Source organism: Haliotis cracherodii, unplaced genomic scaffold (assembly GCF_022045235.1).
Source record: "Haliotis cracherodii isolate W230 unplaced genomic scaffold, xgHalCrac1.p SCAF_20, whole genome shotgun sequence".
Classification (NCBI taxonomy): domain Eukaryota; kingdom Metazoa; phylum Mollusca; class Gastropoda; order Lepetellida; family Haliotidae; genus Haliotis; species Haliotis cracherodii.
This window is the reverse complement of record NW_027266276.1, coordinates 16,162,292-16,177,282: the sequence shown is the minus strand read 5'-3', so window position 1 is coordinate 16,177,282 and position 14,991 is coordinate 16,162,292. Positions and strand designations below refer to the sequence as shown.

The 14,991-nt window shown below is 37.6% G+C and overlaps 1 protein-coding gene across 1 annotated transcript in view; it reads right to left on the bottom strand.

Annotated features, from left to right (window-relative positions):
* LOC139470044 (mucin-3B-like) overlaps positions 1-14,991 on the bottom strand; it is a 191,389-nt gene that overhangs the window by 139,639 nt on the left and 36,759 nt on the right. The window contains exons 33-60 of the mRNA XM_071252333.1: positions 14,533-14,671; positions 13,496-13,582; positions 13,011-13,151; positions 12,648-12,689; positions 11,642-11,665; positions 11,310-11,464; positions 10,438-10,513; positions 10,119-10,252; positions 9,139-9,247; positions 8,946-9,008; positions 8,566-8,765; positions 8,076-8,345; positions 7,773-7,860; positions 7,255-7,371; positions 6,949-7,103; positions 6,079-6,154; positions 5,760-5,893; positions 4,747-4,855; positions 4,536-4,616; positions 4,156-4,355; positions 3,671-3,940; positions 3,368-3,455; positions 2,850-2,966; positions 2,544-2,698; positions 1,674-1,749; positions 1,355-1,488; positions 318-426; positions 107-187 (exon numbers count right to left, since the gene is read on the bottom strand). Coding sequence (XP_071108434.1) covers positions 107-187; positions 318-426; positions 1,355-1,488; positions 1,674-1,749; positions 2,544-2,698; positions 2,850-2,966; positions 3,368-3,455; positions 3,671-3,940; positions 4,156-4,355; positions 4,536-4,616; positions 4,747-4,855; positions 5,760-5,893; positions 6,079-6,154; positions 6,949-7,103; positions 7,255-7,371; positions 7,773-7,860; positions 8,076-8,345; positions 8,566-8,765; positions 8,946-9,008; positions 9,139-9,247; positions 10,119-10,252; positions 10,438-10,513; positions 11,310-11,464; positions 11,642-11,665; positions 12,648-12,689; positions 13,011-13,151; positions 13,496-13,582; positions 14,533-14,671 — 3,430 coding nt within the window. The remainder of the gene's footprint in view (positions 1-106; positions 188-317; positions 427-1,354; positions 1,489-1,673; positions 1,750-2,543; positions 2,699-2,849; positions 2,967-3,367; positions 3,456-3,670; positions 3,941-4,155; positions 4,356-4,535; positions 4,617-4,746; positions 4,856-5,759; positions 5,894-6,078; positions 6,155-6,948; positions 7,104-7,254; positions 7,372-7,772; positions 7,861-8,075; positions 8,346-8,565; positions 8,766-8,945; positions 9,009-9,138; positions 9,248-10,118; positions 10,253-10,437; positions 10,514-11,309; positions 11,465-11,641; positions 11,666-12,647; positions 12,690-13,010; positions 13,152-13,495; positions 13,583-14,532; positions 14,672-14,991) is intronic.

The following is a 14,991-nucleotide window of genomic DNA, read 5'->3' as shown; positions in this document are numbered from 1 at the left end:
AAATATGGCATATGTATCAAAGTGTGACAAAGCCTTGTAATTTGAGGCACAATAAAAGCTTCCAGTAAGATCTATTACATGTAAGAGTCTATATAAATGAATTCACCCGTTGTTGTTCCACTTGTAGTTGTTGTTCCACTTGTTGTTGTTGTACCACTGGTTGTGGTTGTTCCACTTGTTGTTGTACCTGGTAAGAGAAACAATTCCGAATCTCAATGACGTCAATATGCTTTGACTGTCGTCAATACAAATTTAAAAATCAGGCCTCATTGAACATTACTGATTGTAATTTTCACACAAAACATCTGAAGTCATACCTGTTGTCTCTTGGCAAATCTTGACTTTAATAGCAGGTTCATCGACAGCATTGTTAGGATTGGCAGACAAAATAATAAATTTTGGTCCAGAAAGTGGCACGTCCCCAGTCTGAAAAGGATGACATTCAAAATCAGATTATACCTCAACACTATTTCAGTACACTATTGCTGTAGATACATGCATTTATTTAGAAACTGGTATTAATTCCTCTGTTACCATTATATTGATACATGCATTGATACAAATGTGTGTAACATCTCATATCCAAGCACCCGAAATATATCACAGCTGCTCCATAACAGATCTAATGAAATGAAGCCATGCATATACACAGATGATAAACCTCACAATACTCCCAAGTTTAGATCTGTTACTTTCTTTTCAAATCATATACAGCATATTTTCAAGCTGCATGGCTCGGTAATTGTTCAGCTTCATGCACAGGTGTAAAACAAAGAGGTCTGAGAAGAAAGAGAGTTCAAGAAATGTTATATTGTATGTCACTGTAGCACCTTCAGTTGTTCGCGTTGTTGCTGTTCAAGTTGCTGTTGTACCTGGTAAGAGGAAAGTTCAACATGTCATCTAACATTTAGATAGCATGTGAGATTAGTGATAACCGACAGTTTCAGTATGACGTGTTTTGAGAAATAAACACAAATTCTCTGGCTTGAGACTCTGAAAAGTAATTTTTGAGATGACATTAGGAGTTTACACCATGTTCGTAGACCCCACACCTCCAACGCACACACAGACACACACACACATACACACACACACACACACACACACACACACACACACACACACACACACACACACACACACACACACACACACACACACACACACATGGGGATGTTACACACGAGCAATGTATCACATATCTTTAATGGAAACTACAAAACATGTCCATAATCACATACACAAAAACGCAACTACATGGACTGGATAATATATCCAGTTCTTGAGAAGGTAATAACTGGTATAATAGAAATCATTCCTTCATTGAACTAATCAATTGCCATTTCAGGTTTACCTGTGGTACATTTTCTTCAACAAAGGTTTCACTTCCAGGAGCCGGTGTGTATGTCCCTGCCTGAACGTCTCTGTACACGTACACCGTCTTGTCCGTGCCAGTCAGTGTTTCACTTGGAGATAGGTCTGTGTTGTCTACAAGCAAGTCGTTGAAAACTTGGAAATGTCTAACTTGAAAGGCAGGTTAGTCAAAAAGTATTATTTTCTTTAGTATGCATGAAAAATCTAGGACTTTTAACAAATCATGGTGGCGCTCATGGCTATTAAGATCACCAACCGTATATCCTGTTAAAGTTTTAGCAAGAGAAATGGTTTCTTACCTTTCTTAAGAGCATCGACTCTTGGTGCATCTAGTATAACAACAATGTCCCTTTGGCCAGGAATAGTAGCAGTTGCCTGAAATAATATCGTGGCTTTTATTTGCTTCTTATTCATTAAAGGATTGAAATCACGAACGAACTAAACAAAGACAATTGTGTGTGAAATCGCATTGTCAGTGGTTCGAAAGGGGAGGGGGGATAAAGAACTCGTTGTTGAGATTATGTGATGCATTCCCAAAACATTAACAATCTAATGAAGCTTGGTGTTATAAAAATGTGGGCGCCATATACCACAGCAGATGATGGAAAATGTAGACCAACAATTTAGAAAAAAATGTATCAGCAATGAACCAACCTATGACGGTATGCATATCACAACCAACATACTACAACCACTGACTTAAATGTAGGCCCATATGCAGCCATCTCTACACAGAGAAATAAAGTTGGACCACATTTGGGATGAAATAGACATTCACGGGTTTCTAATTTCATTGGCAAGAAGCATGTTCAATTATTGAAACTTATGGATGGATACATTCAAACATTTCATTAAGTTTATTTTTTACCTTACCAATTAGATGGCGAATTAACATTTGGACTAAAGACAACATGCATTGTGACTAATGCTATTATTCGGAAGTACGAAAACAACAAGGCCTCCACATTTATGAACCACCGATAATACCATTTCGCCAACAGTCTTGTTCAATGTCGTACCCGGTCATCTGTTTCAAATGGTTTCATGATAGGCCATGGCTTTGGAAATTATAATTATTTCCGGTTTCTCAACTGACATGAAAATGTTCATTTTATAAACAGACAGATGTTTAAAATAAACAATTGTTATCAATTGCAGATTCGACTTACTTCTTCCGCTTCAAGGGGGTTCAAGATCTTGCCATCAGTTGGATTTGTGACTGAGACAATGTCTCCACTTGGATAAATACCAAGAGACTTGCCCAGCTTCTCAAGAGCAGAGGGGAGATCCTGTCCTACCATAATATTTTCACATGGGGTTCCAGCTGTAACAAGATTAATCAGGCAGTCGTAAAATTATTCTAAGATTACATATGTATTCTTCGTGATGAAGCTTTGTAATCTAGCGAAGAAAACCGAACTTAAAACCAAGATTACTGACCCATCGGATATCATCATCAACATCATTGAACTCACCCTGAGTTGTCCCGCTTGTGGTTGTTGTACCACTTGTTGTGGTCGTCCCGCTTGTGGTTGTTGTACCACTTGTTGTGGTCGTCCCGCTTGTGGTTGTTGTACCACTGGTTGTTGTTCCTAATGTCAACAATTGAAACATGTATCCCCTTTTAGAGACTGTATTCTGTCAGCTTCAGATAGTCCATTTAATAGTGGTTATAGTTTTCGTCTGACACTACAGTTGAATCATTTTGCACATCGGCTATGTTTAAACCTCTTTTCAGGATTAAACAAAAAACAAACCTGATACTATCCAAGTGTACAAGTAATATCATTAAACATGATTTTTCTAAGAAAATTTCAATTAAATGACTTAATGGCACTTCTTCTGTAAAACTTGAATCAAAACAAGTTCTTTCTATCAAATGGATGGTTGCATGCAGAAATATCTTATCCTTAAGTTTCAAGCAAAAATTACATTCCCAAGAATTAAAGATAAAGGATCAGTTTCAATACAAGTTCAATGTCTATAGTCTTACCTGTTGTCTCGTGCTCGCATATGACAATTTCAGATACACTACTAGTACTCGGCACAAGAATGTCTGATACTGGACCATTGACGGGAACCTGAAAATTAAGAAGCAATTTACAGTTTTCATCTAATCATCTTATGTCTTAAAACACAAATTGGAAAGGAAAGCTTACTCTTAAAAAGTATTAATTTGGAAAACATCAGCACATTAGTACAAAGGAAGATCAGGTTTTTCTGAAGGAATAACTTAAAAAGGAACTGAGAATCACTCTTCTTAGGTGTAGCATCTAAACATTAAAGAAATGATTACTTCAAAAGTAGTAGAATCTGTTGGATCTGGAGTGCCCTCAATCTTTTGGAAGACTTCAGGTTTCTTTTCTCCAGAAGGCCTTTCCACTGTGACTGGATTTTCACTTGGTGTAATTTTCACGGTAGTGAGGAAAACAGGTTGGCCCCCAATCGTGCCACTGGTACTGCTGGAGGTATCAACTGGTGTATCATTGACTGTGAAGCCATCGGGTTTCTTGTCGGTTACCAAGATAATCTCATCAGTCGAAGGTTTGACAGGGAACTCAGTCACCTGAGGAGTTCAAAGAAATACTTCATTACCTTCACTTACACACTGTTTCTGTACAAACAAACATCAAGAGGCCAATTTTCTTGGTGGTCATGTTTTTCTTAATCCAATATTCTCGTGGATATCATATGTACCATTCATTCCATCAGGTTTTATCCACATTGAAAAATGTTTTGTACATTGTTTTCTCATTTAGCACATGCTCTCTACTGACATACCTGAGGGTTTGTGGTTTCCTTAGATGGCACTGAAGTGAAGATTGTTTTAGATGTGACTTTGACTGTGTCAACAAAAGGTGAGTCCTCCAATGGAATTTCCGAGAGAGGGTTGTCTGTATTACCGACTGGGGAGGGTGTCGGTGCTGGTGATGGGTTCTCACTTGAGTCCATAAGATCAATCTTGTCACATGGAGTCGTTCCTGTAAAGATTCATACATTTTTGAGTCGGGTGAACGCAAAATATCATTTCATTCTTCCATTCATTCAGAAAAGGAAATATGGCATATGTATCAAAGTGTGACAAAGCCTTGTAATTTGAGGCACAATAAAAGCTTCCAGTAAGATCTATTACATGTAAGAGTCTATATAAATGAATTCACCCGTTGTTGTTCCACTTGTAGTTGTTGTTCCACTTGTTGTTGTTGTACCACTGGTTGTGGTTGTTCCACTTGTTGTTGTACCTGGTAAGAGAAACAATTCCGAATCTCAATGACGTCAATATGCTTTGACTGTCGTCAATACAAATTTAAAAATCAGGCCTCATTGAACATTACTGATTGTAATTTTCACACAAAACATCTGAAGTCATACCTGTTGTCTCTTGGCAAATCTTGACTTTAATAGCAGGTTCATCGACAGCATTGTTAGGATTGGCAGACAAAATAATAAATTTTGGTCCAGAAAGTGGCACGTCCCCAGTCTGAAAAGGATGACATTCAAAATCAGATTATACCTCAACACTATTTCAGTACACTATTGCTGTAGATACATGCATTTATTTAGAAACTGGTATTAATTCCTCTGTTACCATTATATTGATACATGCATTGATACAAATGTGTGTAACATCTCATATCCAAGCACCCGAAATATTTAGCTAAATATATTACAGCTGCTCCATAACAGATCTAATGAAATGAAGCCATGCATATACACAGATGATAAACCTCACAATACTCCCAAGTTTAGATCTGTTACTTTCTTTTCAAATCATATACAGCATATTTTCAAGCTGCATGGCTCGGCATCAAAGTAATTGTTCAGCTTCATGCACAGGTGTAAAACAAAGAGGTCTGAGAAGAAAGAGAGTTCAAGAAATGTTATATTGTATGTCACTGTAGCACCTTCAGTTGTTCGACTTGTTGTTGCTGTTCAAGTTGCTGTTGTACCTGGTGAGAGGAAAGTTCAACATGTCATCTAACATTTAGATAGCATGTGAGATTAGTGATAACCGACAGTTTCAGTATGACGTGTTTTGAGAAATAAACACAAATTCTCTGGCTTGAGACTCTGAAAAGTAATTTTTGAGATGACATTAGGAGTTTACACAATGTTCGTAGACCCCACACCTCCAACGCACACGCACAAACACACACACACACACACACACACACACACACACACACACACACACACACATGGGGATGTTACACACGAGCAATGTATCACAGATCTTTAATGGAAACTACAAAACATGTCCATAATCACATACACAAAACGCAACTACATGGACTGGATAATATATCCAGTTCTTGAGAAGGTAATAACTGGTATAATAGAAATCATTCCTTCATTGAACTAATCAATCGCCATTTCAGGTTTACCTGTGGTACATTTTCTTCAACAAAGGTTTCACTACTAGGAGCCGGTGTGTATGTCCCTGCCTGAACGTCTCTGTACACGTACACCGTCTTGTCCGTGCCAGTAAGTGTTTCACTTGGAGATAGGTCTGTGTTGTCTACAAGCAAGTCGTTGAAAACTTGGAAATGTCTAACTTGAAAGGCAGGTTAGTCAAAAAGTATTATTTTCTTTAGTATGCATGAAAAATCTAGGACTTTTAACAAATCATGGTGGCGCTCATGGCTATTAAGATCACCAACCGTATATCCTGTTAAAGTTTTAGCAAGAGAAATGGTTTCTTACCTTTCTTAAGAGCATCGACTCTTGGTGCATCTAGTATAACAACAATGTCCCTTTGGCCAGGAATAGTAGCAGTTGCCTGAAATAATATCGTGGCTTTTATTTGCTTCTTATTCATTAAAGGATTGAATTCACGAACGAACTAAACAAAGACAATTGTGTGTGAAATCACATTGTCAGTGGTTCGAAAGGGGAGGGGAGATAAAGAACTCGTTGTTGAGATTATGTGATGCATTCCCAAAACATTAACAATCTAATGAAGCTAGGTGTTATAAATATGGTGGCGCCATATACCAGAGCAGATGATGGAAAATGTAGACCAACAATTTAGAAAAAAATGTATCAGCAATGAACCAACCTATGACGGTATGCATATCACAACCAACATACTACAACCACTGACTTAAATGTAGGCCCATATGCAGCCATCTCTACACAGAGAAATAAAGTTGGACCACATTTGGGATGAAATAGATATTCACAGGTTTCTAATTTCATTGGCAAGAAGCATTTTCAATTATTGAAACTTATGGATGGATACATTCAAACATTTCATTAAGTTTATTTTTTACCTTACCAATTAGATGGCGAATTAACATTTGGACTAAAGACAACATGCATTGTGACTAATACTATTATTCGGAAGTACGAAAACAACAAGGCCTCCACATTTATGAACCACCGATAATACCATTTCGCCAACAGTCTTGTTCAATGTCGTACCCGGTCATCTGTTTCAAATGGTTTCATGATAAGCCATGGCTTTGGAAATTATAATTATTTCCGGTTTCTCAACTGACATGAAAATGTTCATTTTATAAACAGACAGATGTTTAAAATAAACAATTGTTATCAATTGCAGATTCGACTTACTTCTTCCGCTTCAAGGGGGTTCAAGATCTTGCCATCAGTTGGATTTGTGACTGAGACAATGTCTCCACTTGGATAAATACCAAGAGACTTGCCCAGCTTCTCAAGAGCAGAGGGGAGATCCTGTCCTACCATAATATTTTCACATGGGGTTCCAGCTGTAACAAGATTAATCAGGCAGTCGTAAAATTATTCTAAGATTACATATGTATTCTTCGTGATGAAGCTTTGTAATCTAGCGAAGAAAACCGAACTTAAAACCAAGATTACTGACCCATCGGATATCATCATCAACATCATTGAACTCACCCTGAGTTGTCCCGCTTGTGGTTGTTGTACCACTTGTTGTGGTCGTCCCGCTTGTGGTTGTTGTACCACTTGTTGTGGTCGTCCCGCTTGTGGTTGTTGTACCACTGGATGTTGTTCCTAATGTCAACAATTGAAACATGTATCCCCTTTTAGAGACTGTATTCTGTCAGCTTCAGATAGTCCATTTAATAGTGGTTATAGTTTTCGTCTGACACTACAGTTGAATCATTTTGCACATCGGCTATGTTTAAACCTCTTTTCAGCATAAAACAAAAAACAAACCTGATACTATCCAAGTGTACAAATAATATCATTAAACATGATTGTTCTAAGAAAATTTCAATTAAATGACTTAATGGCACTTCTTCTGTAAAACTTGAATCAAAACAAGTTCTTTCTATCAAATGGATGGTTGCATGCAGAAATATCATATCCTTAAGTTTCAAGCAAAAATTACATTCCCAAGAATTAAAGATAAAGGATCAGTTTCAATAAAAGTTCAATGTCTATAGTCTTACCTGTTGTCTCGTGCTCGCATATGACAATTTCAGATACACTACTAGTACTCGGCACAAGAATGTCTGATACTGGGCCATTGACGGGAACCTGAATATTAAGAAGCAATTTACAGTTTTCATCTAATCATCTTATGTCTTAAAACTCAAATTGGAAAGGAAAGCTTACTCTTAAAAAGTATTAATTTGGAAAACATCAGCACATTAGTACAAAGGAAGATCAGGTTTTTCTGAAGGAATAACTTAAAAAGGAACTGAGAATCACTCTTCTTAGGTGTAGCATCTAAACATTAAAGAAATGATTACTTCAAAAGTAGTAGAATCTGTTGGATCTGGAGTGCCCTCAATCTTTTGGAAGACTTCAGGTTTCTTTTCTCCAGAAGGCCTTTCCACTGTGACTGGATTTTCACTTGGTGTAATTTTCACGGTAGTGAGGAAAACAGGTTGGCCCCCAATCGTGCCACTGGTACTGCTGGAGGTATCAACTGGTGTATCATTGACTGTGAAGCCATCAGGTTTCTTGTCGGTTACCAAGATAATCTCATCAGTTGAAGGTTTGACAGGGAACTCAGTCACCTGAGGAGTTCAAAGAAATACTTTATTACCTTCACTTACACACTGTTTCTGTACAAACAAACATCAAGAGGCCAATTTTCTTGGTGGTCATGTTTTTCTTAATCCAATATTCTCGTGGATATTATATGTACCATTCATTCCATCAGGTTTTATCCACATTGACAAATGTTTTGTACATTGTCTTCTCATTTAGCACATGCTATGCTCTCTACTGACATACCTGAGGGTTTGTGGTTTCCTTAGATGGCACTGAAGTGAAGATTGTTTTAGATGTGACTTTGACTGTGTCAACAAAAGGTGAGTCCTCCAATGGAATTTCCGAGAGAGGGTTGTCTGTATTACCGACTGGGGAGGGTGTCGGTGCTGGTGATGGGTTCTCACTTGAGTCCATAAGATCAATCTTGTCACATGGAGTCGTTCCTGTAAAGATTCATACATTCTTGAGTCGGGTGAACGCAAAATATCATTTCATTCTTCCATTCATTCAGAAAAGGAAAATATGGCATATGTATCAAAGTGTGACAAAGCCTTGTAATTTGAGACACATTAAAGCTTCCAGTAAGATCTATTACATGTAAGAGTCTATATAAATGAATTCACCCGTTGTTGTTCCACTTGTAGTTGTTGTTCCACTTGTTGTTGTTGTACCACTTGTTGTTGTACCTGGTAAGAGAAACAATTCCGAATCTCAATGACGTCAATATGCTTTGACTGTCGTCAATACAAATTTAAAAATCAGGCCTCATTGAACATTACTGATTGTAATTTTCACACAAAACATCTGAAGTCATACCTGTTGTCTCTTGGCAAATCTTGACTTTAATAGCAGGTTCATCGACAGCATTGTTAGAATTGGCAGACAAAATAATAAATTTTGGTCCAGAAAGTGGCACGTCCCCAGTCTGAAAAGGATGACATTCAAAATCAGATTATACCTCAACACTATTTCAGTACACTATTGCTGTAGATACATGCATTTATTTAGAAACTGGTATTAATTCCTCTGTTAAAATTATATTGATACATGCATTGATACAAATGTGTGTAACATCTCATATCCAAGCACCCGAAATATATCATACCTGCTCCATAACAGATCTAATGAAATGAAGCCAAGCAAATACACAGATGATAAACCTCACAATACTCCCAAGTTTAGATCTGTTACTTTCTTTTCAAATCATATACAGCATATTTTCAAGCTGCATGGCTCGGCATCAAAGTAATTGTTCAGCTTCATGCACAGGTGTAAAACAAAGAGGTCTGAAAAGAAAGAGAGTTCAGGAAATGTTATATTGTATGTCACTGTAGCACCTTCAGTTGTTCGACTTGTTGTTGCTGTTCAAGTTGCTGTTGTACCTGGTGAGAGGAAAGTTCAACATGTCATCTAACATTTAGATAGCATGTGAGATTAGTGATAACCGACAGTTTCAGTATGACGTGTTTTGAGAAATAAACACAAATTCTCTGGCTTGAGTCTCTGAAAAGTAATTTTTGAGATGACATTAGGAGTTTACACCATGTTCGTAGACCCCACACCTCCAACGCACACGCACACACACACACACACACACACACACACACACATGGGGATGTTACACACGAGCAATGTATCACAGATCTTCAATGGAAACTACAAAACATGTCCATAATCACATACACAAAAACGCAACTACATGGACTGGATAATATATCCAGTTCTTGAGAAGGTAATAACTGGTATAATAGAAATCATTCCTTCATTGAACTAATCAATTGCCATTTCAGGTTTACCTGTGGTACATTTTCTTCAACAAAGGTTTCACTTCCAGGAGCCGGTGTGTATGTCCCTGCCTGAACGTCTCTGTACACGTACACCGTCTTGTCCGTGCCAGTAAGTGTTTCACTTGGAGATAGGTCTGTGTTGTCTACAAGCAAGTCGTTGAAAACTTGGAAATGTCTAACTTGAAAGGCAGGTTAGTCAAAAAGTATTATTTTCTTTAGTATGCATGAAAAATCTAGGACTTTTAACAAATCATGGTGGCGCTCATGGCTATTAAGATCACCAACCGTATATCCTGTTAAAGTTTTAGCAAGAGAAATGGTTTCTTACCTTTCTTAAGAGCATCGACTCTTGGTGCATCTAGTATAACAACAATGTCCCTTTGGCCAGGAATAGTAGCAGTTGCCTGAAATAATATCGTGGCTTTTATTTGCTTCTTATTCATTAAAGGATTGAATTCACGAACGAACTAAACAAAGACAATTGTTTGTGAAATCGCATTGTCAGTGGTTCGAAAGGGGAGGGGGGATAAAGAACTCGTTGTTGAGATTATGTGATGCATTCCCAAAACATTAACAATCTAATGAAGCTTGGTGTTATAAAAATGTGGGCGCCATATACCACAGCAGATGATGGAAAATGTAGACCAACAATTTAGAAAAAAATGTATCAGCAATGAACCAACCTATGACGTTATGCATATCACAACCAACATACTACAACCACTGACTTAAATGTAGGCCCATATGCAGCCATCTCTACACAGAGAAATAAAGTTGGGCCACATTTGGGATGAAATAGACATTCACGGGTTTCTAATTTCATTGGCAAGAAGCATGTTCAATTATTGAAACTTATGGATGGATACATTCAAACATTTCATTAAGTTTATTTTTTACCTTACCAATTAGATGACGAATTAACATTTGGACTAAAGACAACATGCATTGTGACTAATGCTACTATTCGGAAGTACGAAAACAACAAGGCCTCCACATTTATGAACCACCGATAATACCATTTCGCCAACAGTCTTGTTCAATGTCGTACCCGGTCATCTGTTTCAAATGGTTTCATGATAGGCCATGGCTTTGGAAATTATAATTATTTCCGGTTTCTCAACTGACATGAAAATGTTCATTTTATAAACAGACAGATGTTTAAAATTGAAACAATTGTTATCAATTGCAGATTCGACTTACTTCTTCCGCTTCAAGGGGGTTCAAGATCTTGCCATCAGTTGGATTTGTGACTGAGACAATGTCTCCACTTGGATAAATACCAAGAGACTTGCCCAGCTTCTCAAGAGCAGAGGGGAGATCCTGTCCTACCATAATATTTTCACATGGGGTTCCAGCTGTAACAAGATTATTCGGTCAATCGTAAACACTGTGAAGACTTGTACTGTTGCAAATTCGAAAACGTAGATATATCACTTTCTTTCAAACACCTTGGCGAATTTCCTTTTGTGAATTTATCATTTCCTCCACACAGGTTACATTTTACCTGTCATGATGATTTCGTGTAAACTTACCAGTAGTAGTTGAAGTTGGACTCTCTGAAAATTAAAAAGTAATAGGTGTAGTTCAAGACTAATGCAACCGGGCTGTACATAAGTCAATATGCTTATTTAATTTTCTATCTTATCACAAATGGTTGAAATACCAACTCCTGATACAACTGAAGCTGTAAATGTAAAATAGCATTTTAAAATACAACAGTCATAGTCATTGATGTGATAATAGGATTTCAAAATACTTTCATAGAATGTCGTTAAGGTAATAAGATTTTGTACCTGAATAAGTTGATTTAGTACCAGTGGCTGTAACATTAAGGTAATATTTCTTACATTTAGAGTGATTTTATATAAGCCATTTATAAAACGTGTTTTATACAGTATCTCTCTTACATTGCAGTATTCAGAAGACTGTTGATAAACTACCTTAAACAAACACTGGCCTCCTGTCAACAGTTGATAAATGTTGTCTGACTCATCAATTACTAAATACTAATACGGCATTGATTTGGTCTCTTTTCACTCATACCACAATCATTATTTATAATCACTTCCGCCCAGTTCACTGAAATTACACACATACCGCAAAATAAAATAATTTGTGAGTGAGTATGGTTTTACGCCGCTTTTAGCAATATTCCAGCAATATCACGGCGGGGGACACCAGAAATGGGCTTCACACACTGTACCCATGTCGGGATTCGAACCCAGGTCTTTGGCGTGACGAGTGAACGCTTTAACCACTTGGCTACCCGACCGCCCCATTTGTTTGAAAAATAGGTCGATATGTAGATTAGTACCCGTGGTTAATGGATCTTAAACACTTACTGCTTTGTTATTTTCGAACCTAATCATGCCAATAGACTTGTGAACTTAAATAGGTTATAAAAAGTTAAGTTTCTGGTCCCTTCAGACATTCTGAAACGTTTTCATGATTTCAAAACACATACAAATGTCCTCTCTACAAAGAAAATAAGTTCAAATTTCCCCTCTATGAGAATATTATAATGGCTATATGCTTTACCTGTTTGAGTAATTTCTGTGACAGTGGTAGCTGATGTTGTTGCTGAAAAGACGACAGAGCATTTCATTTTATGGTAGACATGTGGAGGACATTTCCAAATGTGACGCATCAGTGACATCAATATGGCGCCATCACGGACATAGATTAAAAAAACATAGTCATGATGAAAACATATTGCGACTATGTGTTGGTGCTACAACTGAGACTAATTAGCATAACCGTGGTTTACATTTAATTTTCATTTTGCATTCTTTTGTGTAAATTTGAAGATAACGGAGAATATTGACGATGAACTTTTAATCGAGTCAAACGTTTCTTGCATTTCTCAGGGGTATTGATAAATAAATATTGTATATATTTTACCGCATCGGTCATCGTCTTCATCTTCGCAATAGGGTTGCCCAGCCCGTGTTGTATTGCAGTCACATTTACCGTCGCAGACTGCACTCTTGCTTATACAAATATTCACCTCCATGCACCATTCTTCCTCACTCGTACATGGCACTGTTATGAATAAAAACGCATTAATAATGCGCGCAAAGGCATGAACATGTCATAAAGACAGTCAGTTAAACGTGTCTACGGCCATACATGTTGTACATATTTTAATAAAGCATAAGTTAGCAATGTTATATGGATAAATATATCTTTTTTGTATCGCCACCTTTGAAAATATGATCCAGCCATATCACGGTGGGGTACCTAAGAAGGTAATACATCACAGAGTATCCATGGGGGGAATTAAACCCAGGTCTTTGGTATGATCACCGTAATCACGAGGCTACCTACCAGCGTTGTTAACTCTTTCATCACCTGGCAAACCACCAAACTCGTTATTTATATCTCACCTGTAGGTGTAGTTGAAGACGTAGTTGTGGTCCCACTTGTTGTTGTACCACTTGTTGTTGTGGCACTTGTGGTGGGAATAGTTGTTTCTGACAAATAAGAAGTATTTGCATGAAATAAATTATTCCATGGACCGTTCTTTGATTTAATAAGGGATAATGTTTACACTACTTTAATACATTGTCATTAATTGTGTATAGTGTATCGTATATTGTGTATAAGGCCACATAGACAGCACTATTGCAACCACATTACAGTGGCCAGAAAATAATTGAGTCTGTGCTAGGCAAACCAATAACTGAACACAGGATCAACTATCCATGCGTTCGATGATTTAAGCAATCAGCCATGTCATCTGATCCTATTTTAGTTGATTATTTTGAATCTCCAATCCCGGAGTTCCAAGGGAGCTTATTATAGATGTACATTATTATCGCCGAGTACACTATTTTCGAACAGCCATATTGAAAGTGAGTTTGTCGCGTTATAACGAGAGGTGGGACGTCAATAAGGCTATCGCCTTGAGAGTGTACATGTATGGCCTGTCATCATTGGGTTCATGTGAAGTACTGTACACCTGTCAGAACAGTCCGTCGTCATTCAGAATTGTGGTGCCGGTGTCATGAAGAAAAGGAAGAGTGGAATGGTGTGAACATTATAATTTGACAAATATTCATGTTTTGTGTTTTAATGCCAACCTACAAGAAATATGTTGAGCACTGTATGCCAAAACACGTGTGTTCATTCATGGAAACCCCGCTAAATTACTAAACCAATCAGGTGTTCGAAAATAGATGACGTCTCTCGAGTGTAGCGGAAGTTTACAGACCATGTAAATGAGGTCATGCCTTTTATCGAGGATTGTTTTTCTTTCAGAGTGGAGCTAAATTCTATTCTTGAAGACATCACCTACTGGCATGAAGCAGAATTTGGGTTTTGATTCGTTCATCACTCGAAATATTAGCAATGCCATCTTAACTGTTCGAAATTTGGGTACGTCAGGATATATACGATACCAATAACACACGCTGGTACATACCACCTGGCTCGTAGCACGCTTCCACCACGATGTCATGGATAACTGTTACTGTAAGAAGGACCTTTATCTCCACCAGGATCTTAGTCACTTTATCTCCAGCTATGACAAACGTTGCGATATCATTTTCAATAGCTGGATTCTAAATAAATAAAACAAAGAAACGACTCAGTTAATAACATGACCCAATCTGATGGTAAAACAAGGCAAATATTAAAGTTCTCAATTTAACACATCAAGACCACTGTAACCATGGTTAAACGTTAAGCAATTTAAGTTGTTGTTTTTTTTGTTTTTTAACGCCGCACTCAGCAATAATGCGTCTATATGACGGCGGTCTGTATATAATCGAGTCTGGACCAGACAATCCAGTGATTGGCATCATGAACATCGATCCACGCAATTGGGATCGATGAAATGCATCAACCAAGTCAGCGAGCCTGACCACCCGATCCCGTTAGT